Below are 21,716 nucleotides of genomic sequence, written 5' to 3' on the forward strand. Positions count from 1 at the left end.
CCTCATCAACCAGCCTTGCTTGTTAATACATTTCCTTGCCGAGTTGGTCGAAGATGGCGAATTGACAAAGTGTGCACTGAACCTTCCCCACACAGGTGCCGTGGTGAGAGAGCTGGACGAAAGTTCCCCTAGTAGACATGACATAACTTCATACGGAGAACAAACCGAGAATATTGTACAAAAAGACAGGAGGCCAATGGCGGCAGCATCGACGTGGCCGTCCACGTGGCAGCCTTGTTCGTTACGTGCTTCCAAAGAACATGTCGTCGCTGTCGAACATGGCATTGTCAAATTCGTCGTCGAGCTTGTTCATCATAAGCATGTTCTGGTCACGGTCTAGCGGAACGAGGTTGTCGTCGTGGGTAAACTGGAGAAGCAAGTCGTCGTCCTCGAGGCCAAGGGGCATGCCGTTGCCCGAGAGCGCGACGAGCTCATCGGCACCCGCTGTCGCGCCTGCGTCGAGGTCGAAGAAGTGCGCGGGCGGCGGCGACGAAGACTGCGACAGCTCCGGAGGGGTTGTGTAATGGCTGGCGATGCTCCTCGCCGGCGTCGCCGGGTTGGACATGGTCTTCTCCATGATTGCTTCGGGAGACACGTACGAGTGGACACTGGCGGCTGACGGTGAGCGAGCCATGTCGGTCGCCAGGGCGACGGGCATCATGAGCGGCATCGGCGCCGACGATGATGACCCCGTCGCTCCCGGTCCCGACCGGGGTAGACAGCTGACAGCTTCCCCCGCCATGTCGTCGAGCAGGTCGAATCCGTGGGCGTCGGGCGAGTTGGGCGCGGAGCTATCCGAGTAACCGGAAAAGGACGACATGGAGCTGACCGACATGTTCTTCCTCCTCTGCCGGGACGATTTCTCCAATCTCGTTTCCAGATCAGGACGGTTCTTCCTTGGCCGGCCGCGCTTCACGACCTTGCGGACGATGCCGTCAAAGGCGCCAATGCACATGCCTCGCTGGCGGTGTCTCGTCAGGGCATCGTGGCGGGCGAAGCTGTTGCCGCACTCGCACGGATACGGCTTGATGCCGGTATGGATCTTGGCGTGCCGCTTGAGGTCGTGCTGGCGAACGAAGCACTTTTGGCACGTCGGGCACTGGTACTGCCGGTCGTTGAGGTGAGTCTGCACGTGGGACTTGATGTTCTCCTTGCGCCCAAACATCTTTCCGCAATCATCGAAGAGGCAGGTCCACTTGCCGTCCGTCGTTTCGGGCCCGCGGATGTACTGCGAAATCTCCTCCATCGTCACGCCCGTCTCCGTTTTGGTCTCCTCGATGTTGATGCTCGCGATGCTGGCTGCGCTCGTGATGCTGGCGAGAGACTCGGTTCTCCGGTGCGAGAAGCCGCGGGTCGGCGGCGAGTCGGATCCTTGGCCGCGCCCATCGGCCGGCCCGGAGAACTGCAGCTCGGCCTTGTCGTCGAAGCCTGCCATGAAACGCGCCATCTGCTGCGGGTCGGGTGTTGAGTTGTGCGAGAGTTCCGACGTCGACTCGTACGGAAGCCCGCCGAATCCCCCCTCCATCTTGACAAATTCGTTTCGCAACGTGCTCATGTTCATAAAGTCGGTGGCCTGCAGCTTTCCCATGTCTCCCAACGATTTTGCGACGGGCAGGTTGCCCGGCCTCGAAGGACTCGCACCCGCAGGGGAGCCACCCTCCGCCTGCTGGCGCAACTCGTGAAAGATGTTTTGCGCCCCCTGGTTTGATCGGCTGCGTTGCGGCTTGATGGTTTCCTCCATCGACTCATCGTAGTCGTCGTTGAACCTCTCAGGTCGTGCTTCTTGCTTCGCCAGCCGACCGTGAGGCGTCTCCATCGGTGTAGGAGGGAAGTGGTCTAGGCTAGCTGTGAGACTTTTCTTCTTGGAGGTTCGGCTCCCCATTCGAGACGACTTACTGGGTACATTCTGGTTCGGGGGTGTCATCGGCCTCGGAATCTCCTCCAGGCCGAGGCTCTCGAATTTGGTCACTCGATCCATGATGCCGTTGCTGATCCTCCGCGAGCTCCTGCGAGAGGCTCCCTCAGAGTACCAGCCTTGGCCGGAGGGACTTTCGGGAAAATTGATAAACGCGGGAGTGGAGAGGGAACCATCATTGGTGTAGAGGTCAAACTCCTTCGTCTCGGCCATGTTGCCTGCATAGCTCTCCTGGTTCTTCTGCATCATCAAGCCGAGCTGAGCGCCGTAGGGGTCGAAGGGTACGGCGGGGCTGTCGAAACATGCCGAGTCGAACCGATGAACCTGCGGCGTTGCATGCGGTGAGATGAGGTAGTTGTGGCCTTGGTCTGACACCAGAGAGGCGTAGTGCTGCTGCTGCTGCTGCTGCTGCTGCTGCTGTTGCTGTTGTTGTTGCTGTTGTTGTTGCTGTTGCTGCTGCTGTTGTGTGCCCGGGCGTGCTTGGATGCTTTGCTGCTGCGCTTCTCGCAGAACGTGATGCTGCAGATGTGGTGCTGTGTGGTTAGAGTTCATTCCTACCTTGTAGTCCTGCCGGGACATGATCTGTTGTCGTCGTGTGTCGAGGCTGAGGCCGCGGCGGTGGCGGTGGCCGGCGGCTTGTCGATGGTTGGCGTTGGGCAGGACGGGCATCTTCACGCCCTCAAAGGCAGAGGGGGTCGAGTTTTGGCGGCGGTGTTGCCTCTGCCTGGCGTGAAGACTGCTCGATGAATTGGACAGCATATTGTCGCAAGGGGAGTCCGGAAAGGGGGGTTGTCGTCGGTCGTTGTTGTCGATGGGAACCGTTTTTGGTCCGAAACTATCGCCAAGGGTGACGCTTCAGCACGGTGCCGGTTCGAATGAAGAGGATGGAGGCCGACATTGCCGGCTTCGCCAGGGCCGGCGGGCAAAGGAAAGGGCACTCACCTCACGCAGCGCAAGCACAGAGCGCCGGGCTAAAAGGACGTCGTGGTCGTGCTCAGTCGAGGGCGACGTTGCAACCCACTCTTGGTTTGGTACTGTAGATGCCCTGTTCAGGCAGTGAACAGTGTGCGCGAGGTTTGTGTTGTTTGTGGAAGCTCGCTTCCTCGACGGTTTGATGGGTTTATCTCCGCCAAAGGACGGATCTCGAGATGCAACCGACAGTGTTCTCTTTCGGGTGCTATAGAGAGGAACAATGGAGGTTTGGAGAGTGGATTCGTGATGCACGTATGGGGAGACTGGCAGGGTGGTGCTCGAGGTGGTAATGATGCTAGCCCGCTGTTGACCCAGTTGTCACGGCAACGCAAGGGCGACCGACTAACCACCATATAGCACGTCACCACAGTGCCGTTCCAAGACATTTCACCACCTTGCCGGGCTTCGTTTGTTGACTCGCCGTTGCCAGTAGTCTCGGTCGATGTTTACTCCGCATGTGTGCAGGGTGCGAGCCTGTAATTACTGTTGGCGGTGCTATACGCGAGGCTCGACAGAGCCGTCCTCCGTTTCGCCCTAATTCCGAATGATGCGATTCAAACGCAATCGATTGATTTTCATCAGCAGATGCCGCCGTGCAGCGCGGCGTGCAGTGCGGAAAGTCCAATGCTGCAAAGTTCACGACACGGCAATTTTGAACTGCAGCACGGAGGTGAGCGCGACACGGCGTGCTGACTTGTCGCCTGGGCGGGCAGTGTCATCACGGCGATCCCTCGACGCCCATGAAGGAAGTGAGTCCGTTTTGACTTGACCAACCAGACGAGACGGTGTGATTGACGCTGTCTCGCTGCCCTAGGGTTGCCCTTTGCCAAAGGGTTGCGAAGTCGTATATATGCGTCAAGGCACGACACTCCATCCATCCCATCGTAGTGGCAATCAGGTGACGGAAGGTCGAGGGGAATCCGGGAAAGCAGAGCAACGGAATATCCAGGCTGTGGCGCAACAGCCTCGTTCACCGCTGCATCTGTTCGACACGGATGGTGGTGCTGGATACGGTATCGATAACTAGACAATGGGCTGGCATTCCTGCAAAAGCCCTTGGAGTCCGACGTTGATCCGTCATCTGATTTTCGTAACGGTCCCGACGGCGGGTGGGGGGGATCCATTTGCTTCGACAGGGACTGGTGCCGCAGAGAGGACCATGCTTGCCAGCATTTCTCGGACATTGAATGCAGCCTGCGAATCGTCCATGATGTTTCCTGCTTGACAGAAGAAGCTATGCCACATCCTTCATGGATCCTGCTCCTGAAGTAGTCGAAGCGAGGAGAGTCCTTTGCTGTACGGTGTACGGTAGTCATAATCATAACATCGGACCTACCCCGTAGTCACCTTGTCGGAGTGAAACTGGCGAGCACATCATCCGTGAACTGTACGGCAGTCGCGAAGACACTGTGGAAATGAGCGAGGGAGAGAAGGAAAAAGCAAGATCTCGATCCAACATGATCGGATTCGCCTTGGCCGCCGCAACCGCAACTCGGCAGGCGCAAGGTTGAATTCGAGATGGCACTGTGGAAGGTGCTCCGTAATTACTCCGTATTGATCGCGCGCTGCGCAAGATGCGGCTCCGCTGGGCTCCGCCTGGGTACCACTGTTGTAGCATGTGAACCTGCAAGTACTTGTACCTCCTCCAGGCACACTGTACCCGTACTCTGTGCTTGTACGAGTACACCGCACACGAGCATTGCACACTGAATCAAAGGGTTTCCATGTACTCCGTACTGTACGGTCTGTACCTACAGTACTTACACTACCTAGTATTACCTAGTAAGTACTTGTACTTGTAGGTGGACGGAGCACTCCGTACTGTACAGTGCTGCAAGTACAGTACTGTACGAGTAGGTTACTCCGTATTATTGTACAGTACTAAGGTAAAATACTAAGTACATGTACTGTAGGCACTCCGCCCTGCGCGCCCTGCCCTCTAGTACTGTAATTACTTGTCCACATGGTCCGCACAAGTACCTGTTACGGGCCCGTAACCGCGACAACACAAACCGTAGCGCCCCCCCCGCAGCGCTGTTGTGAAATGTTACTGCACACCAGCAGGGGATGATCCCACCTCAGGCTGTCCACACGGGCCCCCCATCCCCCCCCCCCCCGGTGCACGCCCGAGGGGGCCAAGGCAAAGCTCAGGCCACAGTCTGGCAGGCGAAAACTACGACTCAGGTCATAATTTGCCAACAGCTTCATCCCCGCGTCGACATCGAAAACCTTCCACTTTCTCGCTAGCATCTCTCACCTTCCTGCCGACGGACACCTGAATCACCAGCCGGTAGCCGTTTGAGACACGATATTCTTTTTGGCGCGTCGCCCGCCTTATTTGTCTTCAACACCAACTCACCACGCCGGAACGCTCAACACACGCTCGACGCCTTGTTTGTTGACGTCGCCGACATGTCGGGAAACACCGTGAGGGGGACGCCCAACCGCAACCAGGGCCGGGGATCTATCCCCTTCGCCAACAGCCCTGCGGCCGCGTCCAACATTCCTCGTCCCGTGCTCGATAGCCAGCCCAGCGAGACGAGCTCGTCGGTCAGCGCCAGCCGGCAGAAGCAGTCGAGACGCGATGAGGTACGGTGCCGCCGAAACGGTTCGAGTCATGCGTGCATGCATGGATCCGGGGCTGACAGCTTCGCAAGGCTATCCGCCGAAAGATGGAAAGCGACCTCTCCAAGAAGAAGCATCTCCCGAACCGCGCACGACATACGCGCAAGGCGCCTCCGGGCACCGTCCTGGCCTTGAAGCCCAGCCAGGCGCTGCAGATCAAGCCCGACACCACCGTCTCCGAGGCGGCCAAGCTCATGGCGGCCAAGCGAGAGGACTGCGTTCTCGTGACGGACGACGACGACCGCATCGCCGGCATCTTCACCGCCAAGGATCTTGCCTTTCGTGTCGTCGGTGCCGGTCAGAAGGCGGCCAACGTCACCATCGCCGAGATCATGACCAAGAACCCGCTCTGCGCGCGGACCGACACCAGTGCGACGGATGCCTTGGATCTCATGGTCCGCAAGGGCTTCCGCCACCTGCCCGTCATGGACGAGAACCAGGACATCTCGGGCGTGCTCGACATCACCAAGTGCTTCTACGACGCCATGGAGAAGCTCGAGCGCGCCTACTCGTCGTCGAGGAAGCTGTACGATGCCCTGGAGGGCGTCCACTCGGAACTTGGCTCGACGCAACCGCAGCAAATCATCCAGTACGTCGAGGCTCTCCGCTCCAAGATGTCCGGCCCGACGCTGGAGTCGGTCCTGAACGGCGTGCCCCCGACGACGGTGAGCGTGCGGACGTCGGTCAAGGAGGCGGCCGCCCTGATGAAGGAGCACCACACAACGGCCGTCTTGGTGCAGGACGGAAGTGCCATCACCGGCATCTTCACGAGCAAGGACGTCGTCCTTCGCGTCATCGCCCCCGGTCTCGACCCGGCCAACTGCAGCGTCGTTCGCGTCATGACCCCGCACCCCGACTTTGCACCCATGGACATGACCATCCAGGCGGCCCTTCGCAAGATGCACGGTATGCTCCCCACCCACCGCCTGCGTCGACGTGGAGCCCGGCTAACGGAGCGCCAGATGGCCATTATCTGAACCTCCCCGTCATGAACGACGGCGGCGAAATCGTCGGCATGGTCGACGTGCTGAAGCTTACCTACGCCACCCTGGAGCAGATCAACACCATGTCCAATGACGGAGAGGGACCCGCGTGGAACAAATTCTGGCTTTCCATCGACCACGAGACCGAGTCCATCATGTCCGGCGACGGCAGCCAAAGTCACCACCACACGAACATGAGCTCGAGGATAATGTCCCCCGACGTCACCCGTGAGCGCATGGATAGCGTCGCCCCGTGTGACTCCGCCTCTCACGTCGGCAACGGCTCTCCCCGCCATTCCATAGTTCCCGAGCCCCTGGAGCTCGTGAACCCGGCCGAGACGCCATTTCCGTTCAAGTTCAAGGCCCCCTCGGGCCGCGTTCATCGCATGCAGGTCATCGCAGCCCACGGCCTGGATTCGTTTGTCGCCGCCGTGGCCGCCAAGTTGGGGAACGAGGTGGCCGCCGTCGGCGGAACCCCCGTCGTGGAAGAGGGCAAGATCAGCGGCGCCGGCTTCGCCCTGAGTTACATGGATGACGAGGGTGACACCGTATCCATCACGACGGATAACGACCTTCTCGAGTCCATCATTCTCGCTCGCCACCGCCGCTCCGAAAAGGTTGACCTCTTTGTGCACGACCCCGAGAAACCACCGGTGGCACCGGTGGCACCGATGGCACCCGCCGAGGGTACGGCCCTCCCCACGCCGCCTACTTCGACGACCCCCGGCCTCCGCGAGCGCCGGAGAGCGTACGACGACGACGACGATGAGGAGGATGACGAGGAGGACGAGGATGATGAGTCTACCTTTCGCCGATCACGCAGGATGAGGGCCGCCCCCGTCCAGCAGCAGCTGATTGCAGGCGTGCCGAACGATCTCTTGCTGCCAGGCGCGATCGTCACGCTCGCAGTGGTCATTGTTGGCGTCTTCACCTTGGGGAGAGCGACCAGCCGGTAATCTGTACTTGGAATGTGCAATGCATGTGCTGCTGGCATTGGTGACTCGAGTAATGAAACCCCAAAGTCTGGTCTGCGGCAGGAGACTACGCCTCTTGTCAGTTCGTTTTGGGTGTATACATGTACATTTATATAGCATAGCACGTCTTGGCCCGACACAATACCTCTCACCTCGGCATCGAATACTAGTTTCCGATTTATTTTTATTCCTTCTCTCTTTCGTGAAATCACTATGCTTCGGCCCTGTAGTAAAGCATCGATGTCGTGGACGGTTCAGAGAACGAACGCGAGTCAAGGATGCAATTAATTGCCTCTCCGCCGCAGCGGCTGCGCTGCGAGCGGGCCGGAAAATAGTAGGCCCCGCCAAGCTACGTTGCGACAAGCTTCCCGCGTCCAGTCTAAAATTTGGCCTGCCACATGTTCACGGATGCCCACTGCAGATGGCAAGGACGGAATTGAAGGTCGCCATGATAGTAAGAAACGCCGCCGTGCGGCATGGTAAGTCAATTGAAATCCTCTACCCCGCCACGCCCGGCGTCTCATCGTCCCTCTCCTCCAGGTCGCCGCTCGCTGGCATCGGCCATGACGATATGCACCCATCGATCCATGTCGACCGAGATGAAGACGGACAACGCCAACCCCCCGTCGCAGGGTTGGCCGGGCGCCACAGCGTCGACGGTGGCCGTGCCTCGGCTGCCGACCTCGTCGAAGAGGAAGAAGCAAAAGATTGTGCAAGAGGTCATCATGAGCCTCGGCGCCGACTCGTCGCAGGAGCACCAGGGTGCTGCGTGGACGAGAGCGCACCAGATCGGCACCGAGACGTTGACGCCGGCGCAGCAGTTTGCCGAGTTCCAGCGCATCCAGAAGAAGACGCGGAGTCTGGGCTCCCGCGTGGAAAGACGATACGTGCCGACGGAGCTGATCAAAAACCCACCCTCGGCCGAGGATGTTACATTGGAGCTTCTGATGGCATCACAAACGCACATGGGCCACAACACGTCGCTGTGGAACCCGGCCAACTCGAGGTACATATTCGGCGTGCGCCAGGGAATCCACATCATCTCCCTCGAGACGACGGCCGCTCACCTTCGACGGGCGGCGCGCGTCGTCGAGGAGGTGTCGTACCGCGGCGGCATCGTCCTCTTCGTCGGCACTCGCAAGGGGCAGATGGAGATTGTGACCAAGGCAGCGCAGATGGCGGGTGCGTGCCACCTGTTCACCAAGTGGACGCCAGGTGCCATCACGAACCGTGACGTGATCCTGAAGGCGCAAGAAACCAAGGTGGTCGATCAGCTCGACGGCGAGCTCGACGGCTTCGACATGTACAAGGGCATGGCAAGGCCGCTGCTTCCCGATCTGGTGGTCTGCCTGAACCCGCTGGAGAACTACACGATGCTGTACGAGTGCGGGCTGAAAAACATTCCCACCATCGGCGTCATCGACACCAACGTGGATCCCTCGTGGGTCACGTACACGATCCCTGCCAACGATGACAGGTGAGGCTCAAGACACCGATCCTACCCTCGGAGCCGCCAGCTAACGCGAGCGCTCTTTTTTTTTTTTAGTCTTCGGTCCATGGCCACCGTCGCCGGCGTTCTCGGGAGGGCGGGCGAAAAGGGTCAGAAGCGACGATTGGCAGACGCGTCCCGAGGCAGCGTTTCATGGAACACGTCGCCGGAGCTGAACCGACACATGATCAAGGAGAAGCGTGCGGCCGTGTTGAAGCGGAAGGAGGTCATGGGTCGGATGCAATCCAACGTCCAGGGCTTCACGGAGGAGGAGCAGAACATACTGCGGTCACAGTACGACGGTGTCGAGCTGGACGTGAGCGAGGAAGAGATGGTAGGGATGATGGGCGAGGCCGTCGACGCCTCGTCTCGGCAGGCCAGCCAAGAGAACGGGACAAGCGGCCGGTTGGACGAGCTGGCGGCCCAGCTGGAGGGACTGCGGGCGGCCGCGGCGGACATTGAGACGGCCGTCAGGGGCCGCAACAAGACGGAGTAGTGGCGAGACGTCGACACGTTGATGGGCGGGTGCACGCACGCATGTACATGTATTCTTTCACATACCTAGATACAGAGACAAATGTGTGTGTACACTACACAGCATATCTATGCGCAGACCTGTATGCGTTGAGCGATGTACTTGCGTGTAAGCGTGCGATGCTTGCACTCGTAGCCGCAGCCAGAAGGTTCGCGCGCGAGGTCACGTGGAGGTGGAGGTGGAGGTGAATGGTGAATGGGACGTGCGTTTCACGCGGTTATGTACTGTACTGTAAGTGTATATGTACTGTAAGTGTATATGTACTGTAAGTGTATATGTACTGTAAGTGTATATGTACTGTAAGTGTATATGTACTGTAAGTGTATATGTACTGTAAGTGTATATGTACTGTAAGTGTATATGTACTGTAAGTGTATATGTACTGTAAGTGTATATGTACTGTAAGTGTATATGTACTGTAAGTGTATATGTACTGTAAGTGTATATGTACTGTAAGTGTATATCTACGGTAAGTAAGTTCGGGCGATGTGCGTACAGCGCTGGTTGACTCTGAACCAAGACACCTCGAACGAGGGGAATACCAGGTATAGCTACGGAGTAATAATTCATACATGTGTTCCGACACAGAGTCACTATTATTATTATTAATACACCGTCATTCCTTACAGTAAAAGTATACAGTAAGTCAGCACTCCTCCGTACATATTACATTACTTGTACTGTACATGTTCGTCGCGTTGGTGGCAACGACGGAGCCAGAGCCAACGCTCGGATAAGCGGGGCGGTCGGATAAACGCGACCCGGATCGCCGAGCTGGTGACCTGGTCGACCCTGCTTGCGGATGCCCTGCGAAGTTTCCCTCCCGTCACCCAGCAGCTGATGGCATCCCGACCGAATATCTGAGCACAGCAATCAGCATCCACCCGCTTCCCCCCCCCCCTCCATGCCCCGGCCGCCCGGGTTTGGGGTTTGCCTGCGAGTCGCCGACGCCGTGCCGGTGCCGGCAGGTGAATTGTGGCACCGAGCCGCCGACTTGCTGCATCGGATCGTCGCAACGGCGCAGTACCACACCTGCTGCGGGAGGACAGCCAACCGCCGACGCCAGTCGGTGCACCAAGCCGCTGGTGCTGGCGTTGGTTGGTTGCTCGGACGGAACGGTGATTTTTCCGGGAGAATGGTACAGGGTAGGTTCGACTTGATCTTTTGGCGCTCCTGCCCATTCATTCTTTCGCTTGCGCCCCAAAAACGGCGGCGATGCTCCTGCCTTTCAAACGTTCAGCGACCTGCATGACTAACGCCATGGCATGAAAGGCCCGAAAGGCCTGGCATTCCTCTCTCCCGCTTCTCTCGCGGGCGCCGGGGAAACAGAATCACAGATAGCAAGAGTCGTGAGTGTCGCGAAAGCGTCGACACGATGCCTGCTGTGATGGAGGATCCCGGAAGCCCCACCATCTTCCGAGTCCCGGGCCCGACGCCGTTCGGTGACCCGGACAGCCCCGGCCTCCCGTCGGACATTGCACCGCGCCCGGTCACCCTTCGGGATCGGCAGACGGTCGCCACCATCGTGCCCCTCACCTCCCGGCACCAGCTGCCGCCTTCGTTGCTCGTCTACCTTTGCGACCAGCTCAACCGCGAGATCGACGGCGGCGACACGTACCCGATGATGGAGCCCTTCACCGTCGACGGATTTGCCGACTACTGGTTCCAGACCTTTGGCGCCGTCATGCTGCTGGGGGAGATTGGCGCCATAGACGACGTCTGCGACGGCAAGGACTGGGCCAAGGAGTGCCTCGGCAGCTTCTTCATCAAGCCAAACTACCCAGGCCGGAGCAGCCACATCTGCAACGGCAGCTTCATCGTCACCGACGGCTCGCGCAACCGCGGCGTCGGCCGGCTCATGGGCGAGGCCTACATCGACTGGGCCCCTCGCCTCGGCTACACCTACAGCGTATTCAACCTCGTCTACGAGACCAACGTCGCCTCGTGCCGCATCTGGGACGCGCTCGGCTTCAAGCGCATCGGCCGCGTCAAGGCCTGCGGCAACCTGCGCAGCCACCCGGGCCGGCTCATCGACGCCATCATCTACGGCCGCGATCTCGACCTCGCCGGCGCCGGCGTCGGCGGCTCCAACGGTGACGAGTTCGTCAGCGAGGAGCGCTTCGACAAGATCCGCTACTACCTGAAGACGACCAAGTATCCCGCCGGCGCCAACCGGGCGGAGAAGAGCCGGCTGCGCAGCGCCGCGACCCACTACAAGCTTCTCGAGGGCGACAAGCTGATGCTCAAGGACAAGGAGGTCATCTCGGACCCCGTCCGGCAGTACGAAACGGCCCGCAACGCCCACAACCTGCACCACTGGGGCATCAACAAGACGACGGCGACGATTGCCGAAAAATACCACTGGAGCCGCATCAAAGAGACGGTGAGCGACGTCATCCGCGCCTGCTCCGAGTGCAAGGAGCAAGGAAAGAGCCTGAACCTGAGCGGCGGTCGCAAGCCGACCGGCAGCAGCGCGACAACACCTCCCCTGACCGCCCCGGCGGCCGTGCCCTCACCGGCGCCCTCGCCATCGGCCGCCATGGATGCCCTGACATCGCATTCGCTCGAGGATGCGGTGAGCGCCGATGAGAGGGTGCTGGCGCTGCAGCAGAATCACGACATCTTGGCATCATTTTCACAGCCCCAGCTGAGGCCGCAGCCCAGCCCGAGCGCGTACGCGAATCCAAACGACATATCCGTCCTCCCACCCCCCCATGATGCCGCCCTCCGCGACGCAGGCGGCGAGCAAGCCGACCCCGGCGACTTTAACCACCACCGTCATCACATCCCCATGCTCCAGGACAGACCGCCGGTCCACGACCCGTCAGCCGTATACCAGCAACCCGTCGACCCGGCCATCATCGACCACCACCACCACCACCACCACCACCACCACCAGCCTCCTCATCATCATCACCATTCCATGCACGCCATGAACCCGATGCACCCGATGCACCCGATGCACCACCAAATGCACCACGACGCGTCAAATCCTCCGCCGCACGCCGCCGATACCCCCTTCGACCACTACAACCAGCACGCCGAGTTTCAGGCTCTCCTCAACGCCACGGAGGACGACGTCGTGGAGGCCGTACCGGCGGACGAGGATAGGGACCCCGCCGCCGTTGATCGGGATCTCGACATGCTTATTGAACAGGCCGTCAACGACGGCGACGACGGCGACGCTGCCATGGATGTTCTAGATGCTCAACAGTCACCCTGGGAAGAGGATGGGAGGAGGCAAGGGGCAGTATGATGAGACCAACATGGACAGCAAGAGCCGAGAAGGCAAGGGTACGAAAGGAGGGACTGGGAGTTTTAACGGCCTCGCGATTCACGCCACGTGGCGATAGCCGACGCCATCTGGGAGGGAAAGGCTGGCGAGATAGCCATGATCGTCAAGCACGCATCGTTACACCCCCAGAAATGAGCACGGAAACCAAGGCAATCTTGGGCCGGTCGCCGGTCCGGCATGGGTTGCGTGCACCATAGACAAGATGTAGTCATCCACACGTCTCAGCATTCAATGTGCCCGTTTTTGTCGTGAGCCTTTTTCCACCTGCGATTCCACTACGACCGCGCATCGTCCACGTCCACGTCCACGTCCACGTCCGCGTGCCCCGTCGCGGCAGCCCTTACCTGCGGGGCATACCCCGTCCTCGTCCCCTGACCGCCCGCTGAGCGGCCCCCGGAGGCATCTGGCCAGGCGCCTGGGGCTTGGCGCTCTCCTCGTTCCTGATGGTCTCGTCGACTCCGAGGATCAGGCAGCTGGCCTCGGTCGCCGCCTGGATGGCGTTGACCTTGATCAGGGCGGGCTCCCAGACGAAGCGGTCCATCATGTCGGCAACGCCCTCGTTGCCAAAGTCGACGCCGGCCCAGGTGCGGCCCTTTCGGTGCTCGACGCGCAGCTTGTTGAGGATGTCGGTCGCGTCGAAGCCGGCGTTGTCGCACAGCTGTCGGGGGATGACCTCGAGCGCCTTGGCAAACGACTTGATGATGGCCTGCTGCTTGTGCGTGATCTTGGTGTCGGCGAAGCGGTGGAGGTAGGCCGAAATCTCCATCTCGACGGCGCCGCCGCCGCCGACGATGAGGTGGTTCTTGATGGCTCGCTTGACGATCATGATGGCGTCGTGCAGGGATCGCTCGACCTCGGCGATGAACTGCTCGGCGCCTCCACGAAGCACGAGCGTGCACGTCTTGGCCTCGGGGCACTCCTCGAAGAAGTTGAAGCGCTCGCCGCCGATTTGCCGCTCCTCGAAGCTGCCGCAGACGCCGAGGTGGGCCGGGAGAATGTCGGAGCAGGTCGACTGGACGGTGGCGCCCGTGGCCTGCACGACGCGCTCCATGTCCTCGGAGGCGACGCGGCCGGCGCAGAAGATGTCCCGGTCGGCAAAGTACTGCGTGGCGAGGTCGCCGATGGGCAGCTTGCTGAGCACCACCTTGGCGCCCGTCTTGGAGATGGACTCGAGCTTCTTGTAGATGATCTGCCACTCGGCGTCGACGATGGCTTGGTACTCGGACACCTGCTCGACGCGGACCTCGGCGTTGTCCTTTTCGGCCTTGAGCTCGAGCTCGACGTTCAGGCAGACAATCTTGGGCTTCTTGAACGACTTGGGCTGCTGCTCGAAGCCGGCGTAGGCAAACGTCTTCTTGAAGGCGACGCCGTTGACGAAGCGCGAATCGGTGAGGGATCCGCCGGGGATCTTCTTGATGCCGATGAGCTTCTCGTTGAGGTCATCCTGGTCGAGGGACAGGACGGCGTCGACGACCACTGTCAAAGGTCAGCGTCAGCTTCCGGCGGCGGCCGAGGGTGGACGAGCCGGGGCCCATACTCTTGGTGAAGAAGTCCGTGTTTCGCTTTATCAGCTTGCTCGTCATGGCTGTGGCGGCGAGCTTGGACAGCGTATCGCGGCGGTTGCCGTCGGTGCTGACGGCAATCTCCTTGATCTTGTTGACAGCCATCTGGGCCGCTTTCCTCAGGCCCTTGATGATGATCTGGGGGCTGATGCCCTGCTCGACGTGGTCCTTGACCTCCTTGAGGATCTCGCCGGCAAGGACGACGACCGACGTGGTGCCGTCGCCGACCTCGGCATCCTGGGAGCGGGCGATGTCGACGAGGATGCGGGCGGCGGGGTGAACGATGTCGAGGAGCTGCTTCGGTCAGCGCGCACGGGGACGACGCCTTCGGTCGGGACGCCCACCTTCATGACGGTCGCGCCGTCGTTGGTGATGGTCTGCCTGCCATTCTCGTCCACCATCAACAGGTCGCCGCCGTAGGGGCCGAGCGTGGGCTTTATCGTGGCCTGAACGGCGAGGCAGGCGTTGATGTTGGAGATGATCTGGCCCTTGCCCTGTGAGGTGTCGGTTCCTGAGAGGGAGGAAAGGGGGGGGCCGGACGTCAGCGGTGCCCGAGGAGAGGAGGTTGCGGGGAAAGGAATCGCTCACCTTCCTTGAGGACGATGATGGTGGGCGTTTGCCCTCCGAACGACATGATGGCGGTTGCCTCTGTTGGGTGCGCTGCTGCTTCTTTCTACGCTCCGACCGACGCCCTGTGGGTTTGGGGAGGGGGGAGGGGGGCGCGCTGAGAAAAAGGATGGCTCGTTGTGCAAGGCCGGGTGAGGCAAAGGAACGAGGACGAGATGTGGTATCGGATGATGGCTTCGCCCGTCGTGTCGTCGAGCTCCAAAAAATGCTGCAGCCTTTCGTCGGTCCTAAATTCCTACTGTTGTGCACGGGCGGGCCAACCAGACGACAGCAATGGACAGGTGTGGAGGGGGCGGGGAGCCACAGGGAATCGCAGGGTCTCCTAGCCAGCCTATGGCGACCTACAGCGCAGACGTTGAAGGATCTATCCCGCCAGAAGTCACTTTCCTTGTTCTTGACGCAGGAAAGATACCTGACCAGCGATAGAGACATATTTCCACTTACGTGAGTACAGCACATTACCATTACTGTACAACGTCGCTCCGTTTCACAATCGGCATCTTCGACAGACATTGTCGACATCTCAACTTCTAGCATCCGACGAGAGTGCCTCTGCGCATGCGGAAAAAAAATTACGGCGGCAAGTTGAACCCAAGAAGCATGGAAAGAAAAGAAAAAATAAATTCATCGTATTGTTCTTGATCAATACTGTCCTCCAGTCAAGATGTGCAGAGATGCCGGCGGTCCATCCAAAGGCCAATCGCCCGTGCCATTTCAGCAATGATGGAGGGCAGTGTGGTCGTATGCGTTTGGAGAAAGAAATGGACAGGAATACTACAGATACAGTATGCTGATAGAGGTTGGGGGGTGATGGTGGGGGTGGCGGTGGGGGTTGTATGCGTCTCGTGTGCAAGTAAGTGAAAGTGCAACGTGTAAGGAGAAAGGCAAGGCAGTGAAAGCAAAGCAGGCGGCGAATATCAAGCCCCCGCAACGGGTACCCGGATTCTCGCCAACTCCTTCCATCGTACAGCCTCTACAAAGGCCTGCAACTCTCCCTTGAGCGTCACAAGCTTGTAGTCTGTTTCCTCTTCCGCATTTGGCGTCTCCTCGGGGTGCTGTGCCCGAAAGTCTCGAATCAACGTCGTCGGCCTGTCCATGACGATGCTGACGGCCGTCGCCACCCGCCTGGCCACACAATGATTGCTGTCCCCTGATTCCTTGCAAAAGACTCTCACCTGGTGGAGTAGTCGACTGATTTCCCGTCCCATGTCCAGAAAATGGCCGTCGAAGCGGCTCCTTTCAGGGAAGTAGTATTCAAGGAGTTGCGCGGTGGAATCGTATTCGGGAGTGTAATTGTCGAGCTGGCCATTGTCAAACTTGTCAAAACCCTCCATCAGTGAACTGGGACTCGCCAGAATGTCTTGAAATTGTGGCAAAGGCCTCGAGGCAAACTCCTTTTTCGCTCGTTTCGTCTCGCGCTCCTCGGATGCATTCCAAGCCCGTTTCTTTCCGGATGCCTTTCTTTCCGAAGTGAGGGTCGTGGTCGTGGTCGTGGTGGTCGTGGTGGTCGTGCTGCTGCTGCTTCTGCAGTCGTCTGGTCGCCTGTTCGAATTATGCTCTCCATAGAATAGAGTCCTGGGCGTTGTACTTTCCGTCGTGTTGCCTAGAGGGTTCGGGATGCTCGGCAGATAGACAACGACGTCTCCGTTGATTGTCGGTAGCCAACCATTCTCGCGATGCTGCCAGCTCGCCTGGAGTCCCCTCTCCATCTTTCATCTGTAGATGGAAGCCATGTTGAAGCCCGGCCATGTGGGCATCGGCAAACTGATTCAAGGTTCTGTCTAGGCCGTGTCGTGCTTGGCTAGTACGGTTGAAACTGAACATATTGTCATAAAATCATATCTGTTCATACAACGCGACGAGCTTGGACAAAACATCCATGGCACGCGGAAAGAGAGACAAAAGAGGTCAAAGAATGGGGTCTGAACAATAAAAACCCAATGCTGAACAATGGCTAGGAAGGTAGTCCTTGTTCAGCATCGTATCAAAAATCGAGGAGGTAGCTTGGCCGTGACGAATATGACGCGAGACATGGCACTTTGGCGTGGCAAAGGTAAAATACGTCGAGCACGCCTTTGCCGCGCCGCGACTCTTCGGCACAAGCTAGTTGATGATGGAGAAAGCGGGCAAGGGAAGGATGAGGCGGAAGCCGCAGGATACCTTGCTTGGAACAGGCTTCGGCGACTGCAGAAACCACGATGAACGCCCACCTCCCACTTTGATCCATTGCACCCAGTGGCTCTCTCATCAAGACCCTTGCGAGGTGCACGAGTTTCATGAGTGCACAGAATGCCCGAACGAGACGGCGCATCATGTCGATCGAGCCTTGAGGCCTTGGATGCCATCGAAGGATGTCGAAATTAGAACCTTCCCCAACGCGGCACTCGGTTTCTTGGTCGCCGCTGCGCGTGATGCCTGGCGGCGAGCTTGATCGTTTGTATGGAAATGGCACCCTCCCGCCGCCCAACTGTTCATCCTACGCTCGGCAACACCGGCCACCTGAGCGAAAGGCTTCCTGCGGGACGTCGAGGTGGTTGCATCATCGCCCTTTGCCGTCGTAGGCTCATCAGCTCCGGTTCGCCGCCATGTGCCGCCATCATGAGCCCGAAGCCTACGACAAGTGCGTGGCCTCGCGGTCCCTGACAAAGTATGGAGGTGAAGAAGATGACGACGCAGCAACCGAGATCGATGCTTGGTTGCAAGGACCAAGTTCCGCTCTTGCAGGCACCTTGGGGCGTCAAAAACCGTAGGACTAAAGCAAGGCAAGTGCCAAACTTCCTTTGCAGGGATGCCCCGCGAAAGGCCGAATCGGAAGGTTATGTCTGTCGCAGTCGCTCCCAATGACCCGCGCCGGACCTGCCTCGAACATGATGAATGAGATTCCCATGACCCGATAACTATAAGCAGGTAATGTAAGCAAGCATTCAAGTAATTACTTGATAATAATAATTGCTGTACATGCAGCACAGGAGTGGGTTGGTCGCCCGAGCTGACGGCTCCTGACACGACGGCAAACGGCCACGACGAGACCGCCTTCGCCTTGTACAGAGAGGATTCGCAGGAATGGCTTGGAAGAGACCTGGCTGCCATTTCCGCTGATTCATTGCACACATGCCCTTGCTTGTGCACGGAGCGAGCCTCGGGTGAGAGCGTGCACGTGAGAAAGAGTTGTTTCATCGTGTCATGCCTGTACAAAGAGCGTCTGCAATCCACCAGTGGCCCATTTTGTCGCTATATTTCCTCCTTGTACATATAAATGGCTGCCATCGATACCGGCGTCTGGACCATCGGCGTCTGGGCCATCGGCGTCTGCATCATCGGCGTCTGGACCGTCTCGCTCCCGACTTGACGTCTCCGTTCCATCTTGCCGCCGCTCTTGGACTTGGTGCGAGCGCCCTGGCGAGGCGATAATGGCAACAAAGTCGGCGGCTCCTGTTGGACGTGGCGTACACTCGAGCTCGCATGTCCTCTTTGCCTGGTGGCCGCCTTCCTTTCCGCCCATTCCACTCCCTTACCGCCCCCTTCCGCTGCTCTGCACCGCGGGGCGGGCCGTCAGTGTTTGAAGTCGGCCGTTTCGCCGCCCAAGTCGGGGCCGGCGGGAGCTGGGGCCGGCGGGTCTGGCAGCTGCGGCGTCTCGGGCCGATGTGGCATCTTCACCGGGATTCTGTCGTCGGCTGCGAATGCAAGTTTTCTCTCGCGCAGGTAGGAGTATGTTTGCTCGTGTGTTTCGTCGAACCCAGGCGCTGGCTCATCCGGATGCTGTTTGTTCCCGGCAGAGAACGATTGCCATCGGTCGGAGCGGAGGGGGGAAGGAGCCTTGGGTGTGAAATCCTGCCCTCGGACCATCGACCACGGACCACGGACGAAGCTGCGCTGGCCTGACGTCACGTCACGTCAGGAAGGCAGGAGGGAGGTGGTGGACGAACGCTCGTTGGCTGCAGCTTGGGAACGTGCGCCCGCCTCCGCCCCCCAGCGTGTGCGCAGCGTCAAGCACAGTACGAGTTCTCGCATGTACGGCTTACCTGTGCAAGGAGGTGAGCGCATCAATTGTCCAAGTCGGCCCGGATACGCGCCATCCATCCCATCCCTATTCCACACCGTCGTCGTGGGACCTGAGTGGAACATGCATCGAGGACGCATCATGTCATCTGAAAGCTGCGACAATCGAGCCGACGAAAACACTCGCATGAATCTGCCAGCGGCGACGGGGCTACCGTACACTACGTGCAAGTACGGAGTAAGTAAACATGTACTTGTTTGCATCACGACTTTACCTGCTCGGTGAGCCAGTCACCAGGCGTACAGTACAGTATGCAGTACGTAGAAGTGCTAACGGTCCATCTGCTAACTGGGTGGGGGCGGGGTTTGGTCATTGGTACCAGCGAACGCGCGGGAATGAAGGTTGAGCACCATGTACAGAGTACAAGCGAGGGCAAGAGCGCAGATAATGGTCCGATGCTGGGAAACCATGAGATGTTCGAGGCGGCGCGCTGGAATCGGGACCCCGTCGACGACGAAACAACGGACACGGTACATGCGTACATGTCCATGCCACGCTCCTGGAGCCGTGTCCGAGTCCCTGGGTATCAAGGCGCAATTGTAGGTACTTTGGGGAGTGCACTGTGGCTCCGTTGCCCCTCGTTCATAAGCATATATCTACGAGCATGTCTAGTCTACCCGAGAGTCTATATCCACAAGCTCGCTCACGCGAGTAGTACCATGCCCAACCCAAACGCCATGCCATCGCGACAAGCTCCATGTATGCGGGCGTAACAAGGCGGCAGCCGTCAGACCTTGGTGAGCTTGAAGCCGGCGAGGGTGCAGCGGGCGACCAAGATGACCGCGGAACCGGCGAGCATGGAGAAGCCGCAGAAGAGTTGGAGGCCCAAGAAGCTGCCGTTTTGGGCCGACACGATGGCGCCGCCGATGGGGCTGCCTGTCAGAGCGCCGAGGGACTGGATGGCAAAGGCGACGCCGACGCGCGTGCCGATCTCGCGGATGTCGGATATCTGGGCGATGCAGGCGGGGCCGAGGGAGATGAAGCCGCCCGAGGAGAAGCCGAAGATGATCATGAAGACGAGGATGCCGGCCGTGTTCTTGACGGGGATCCATATGGCGAGGCAGAAGAGGGCAGAGATGAAGGTGATGATGATCATGACGTTGTAACGGCCCATGCGGTCGGCCGCGATGCCCGGGATGATGCGGCCAAAGATGCTTCAAGTCCTGTCAGCCGAGGCAAACGTTTGCGCGGGGGGGGGTCGAGAGCCAAGGGCGAGCGCCACGTACCTCACGGCATTCAGGATGGGCAGCAGGTAGGGAATCAGCGTCGGCGACGTGCCGGCGGCCCCGGCCTGCAGCAGGATGTAGTTGAAGGGCAGAAACATGCCCCACATGAAGAGAAAGAAACCGACGACCGTCACCATCAAGCGCACGTCCTTTAGGTTGGCGAGGTATTCGGAAATCTTGAACGGCTTCGGGTTCGGCGGCAGACGCGACTTGACCGTCAAGCAGGCGATGACGAGGAGGCCGAGGAACATGAAGGCCATGCTGCGCATCATCCAGGGGAAGCCGATGCTGTCGATGAGCCTTGACATCATGATGGGCAGGACGACGCCGCCGAGGGAGGAGCCCGAGACCATGACGCCGAAGGCGGCGGCGCGATTCTTGGAGAACCACGTGACGAGAGAGGCCATGCAGCAGTTGAAGACGGCGCTGGAGCCGACGGAGCCGACGATGGACTGGGCGAGGAAGAACTGGTAGTACCGGGACGAGAGGGAGACCATCATGAGCCCAAAGACGTAGGCGACCGAACCTCCCCAGAGGAGCCAGCGGGGGCCGAAGCTGTCAAAGAGGCGCCCAAACTAGGCACGACGGACCGTCAGCACCGCTTTTGGCAGGCAACGAACGAGACGACGAAAAGGCGTGGGGTGCCAAAGGCCCCGCGAGAGGGAGGGAATGGGTCGAGCACCTACCACGGTGCCGCAAAAGATCATGACAAAGACCTGGACCGAGGGGATCCAGCTGACGGTGGAGCTCGAATACTGCTTCAGGGGCCCCGTGACGTAGTAGTGCTCGAAGACGCCGACGCAGTTGACGAGGCCAAAGGTGCAAAACAGCGCGCACCATCCGCCAAAGACGACGAGCCAGGCGTCGGCGCCGCCGTCGGGAAAGTCGCCCGACGGCGGGGCGGCCGCCTTTGGACCGCCTTCGGAGGCGGCCCGTTCGACATCGACGTCGACCGCCTTGGCCGCCTCGGCGACCTGCTGGCTCTCGGCCTCCTTGGACGTCTGGGACGAGGTGCGATCGAGAGAGTTTCGGGTCGTCGTATCGCTGTTGGCCTTGGCCGCTACCGTCCGCTTTTCGTGCATGATGGAGGAGGAGGAGGAGGAGGCGGAACGACTGACGGCCGTCACGGTGACCCGCGTTCGGGAAGGAGGGAGGCAGCGACGAAGGGGGGGAGGGACGAATCAAACGACTTGATGGCGACGGGAGGAGAGGAGTGGAGAGAGGGAGCTTTCTTTGCTAGGCAGGAGCGACGGAAAGAATTGTGAAGACGGGAAATCTCGTCGTCAGAATCCGAGCTTGGGAAGGAGGAGGGGAGGAGGAGAGGAGGAGGAGGAGGAGGAGTGAGGAAGGGAGGGAAGGTGGCAGCGTGGGAAGTGACAAGTGCTCGGCAAGGGGAGCGACGGCCCGCAAGCGAGAGATGGAGATGGAAGCCGTCCGTTGGCTTTGGTTTCCG

At 59.5% G+C, this 21,716-nt stretch overlaps 9 protein-coding genes across 9 annotated transcripts; 3 read left to right on the forward strand and 6 right to left on the reverse strand.

Annotated features, from left to right (window-relative positions):
- Positions 1-241: 241 nt before the first annotated feature.
- DCS_06717 (C2H2 transcription factor Swi5) lies at positions 242-2,674 on the reverse strand (the record flags this gene model as incomplete). Its single annotated transcript, XM_040804005.1, has 1 exon — positions 242-2,674. One exon carries the CDS (start codon positions 2,672-2,674, stop codon positions 242-244), a length of 2,433 nt encoding a protein of 810 aa, XP_040654109.1.
- A 2,625-nt stretch (positions 2,675-5,299) lies between these two features.
- Positions 5,300-7,451, forward strand: DCS_06718 (ribosomal protein subunit S4; the record flags this gene model as incomplete). Its single annotated transcript, XM_040804006.1, has 3 exons — positions 5,300-5,476; positions 5,536-6,418; positions 6,475-7,451. The coding sequence occupies 3 exons, from the start codon at positions 5,300-5,302 to the stop codon at positions 7,449-7,451; spliced, it is 2,037 nt and encodes a 678-aa protein (XP_040654110.1).
- Positions 7,452-7,917: 466 nt separating this feature from the next.
- On the forward strand, positions 7,918-9,454 carry DCS_06719 (37S ribosomal protein MRP4; the record flags this gene model as incomplete). Its single annotated transcript, XM_040804007.1, has 3 exons — positions 7,918-7,948; positions 8,010-8,946; positions 9,016-9,454. 3 exons carry the CDS (start codon positions 7,918-7,920, stop codon positions 9,452-9,454), a joined length of 1,407 nt encoding a protein of 468 aa, XP_040654111.1.
- A 1,414-nt stretch (positions 9,455-10,868) lies between these two features.
- DCS_06720 (histone acetyltransferase Spt10) lies at positions 10,869-12,749 on the forward strand (the record flags this gene model as incomplete). Its single annotated transcript, XM_040804008.1, has 1 exon — positions 10,869-12,749. The coding sequence occupies one exon, from the start codon at positions 10,869-10,871 to the stop codon at positions 12,747-12,749; it is 1,881 nt and encodes a 626-aa protein (XP_040654112.1).
- A 379-nt stretch (positions 12,750-13,128) lies between these two features.
- Positions 13,129-14,984, reverse strand: DCS_06721 (T-complex protein 1 subunit eta; the record flags this gene model as incomplete). Its single annotated transcript, XM_040804009.1, has 4 exons — positions 13,129-14,264; positions 14,326-14,644; positions 14,695-14,861; positions 14,939-14,984. The coding sequence occupies 4 exons, from the start codon at positions 14,982-14,984 to the stop codon at positions 13,129-13,131; spliced, it is 1,668 nt and encodes a 555-aa protein (XP_040654113.1).
- Positions 14,985-15,894: 910 nt separating this feature from the next.
- On the reverse strand, positions 15,895-16,686 carry DCS_06722 (uncharacterized protein; the record flags this gene model as incomplete). The annotated part of the gene is made up of 1 exon (XM_040804010.1): positions 15,895-16,686. The coding sequence occupies one exon, from the start codon at positions 16,684-16,686 to the stop codon at positions 15,895-15,897; it is 792 nt and encodes a 263-aa protein (XP_040654114.1).
- Positions 16,687-18,158: 1,472 nt separating this feature from the next.
- Positions 18,159-18,479, reverse strand: DCS_06723 (uncharacterized protein; the record flags this gene model as incomplete). Its single annotated transcript, XM_040804011.1, has 1 exon — positions 18,159-18,479. The coding sequence occupies one exon, from the start codon at positions 18,477-18,479 to the stop codon at positions 18,159-18,161; it is 321 nt and encodes a 106-aa protein (XP_040654115.1).
- A 50-nt stretch (positions 18,480-18,529) lies between these two features.
- On the reverse strand, positions 18,530-18,823 carry DCS_06724 (uncharacterized protein; the record flags this gene model as incomplete). Its single annotated transcript, XM_040804012.1, has 1 exon — positions 18,530-18,823. One exon carries the CDS (start codon positions 18,821-18,823, stop codon positions 18,530-18,532), a length of 294 nt encoding a protein of 97 aa, XP_040654116.1.
- Positions 18,824-19,764: 941 nt separating this feature from the next.
- On the reverse strand, positions 19,765-21,345 carry DCS_06725 (putative transporter MCH4; the record flags this gene model as incomplete). Its single annotated transcript, XM_040804013.1, has 3 exons — positions 19,765-20,191; positions 20,264-20,838; positions 20,950-21,345. 3 exons carry the CDS (start codon positions 21,343-21,345, stop codon positions 19,765-19,767), a joined length of 1,398 nt encoding a protein of 465 aa, XP_040654117.1.
- Positions 21,346-21,716: the final 371 nt, after the last annotated feature.

The sequence above is a fragment of the Drechmeria coniospora genome, chromosome 03, assembly GCF_001625195.1.
Source record: "Drechmeria coniospora strain ARSEF 6962 chromosome 03, whole genome shotgun sequence".
Taxonomy (NCBI): Eukaryota; Fungi; Ascomycota; class Sordariomycetes; order Hypocreales; family Ophiocordycipitaceae; genus Drechmeria; species Drechmeria coniospora.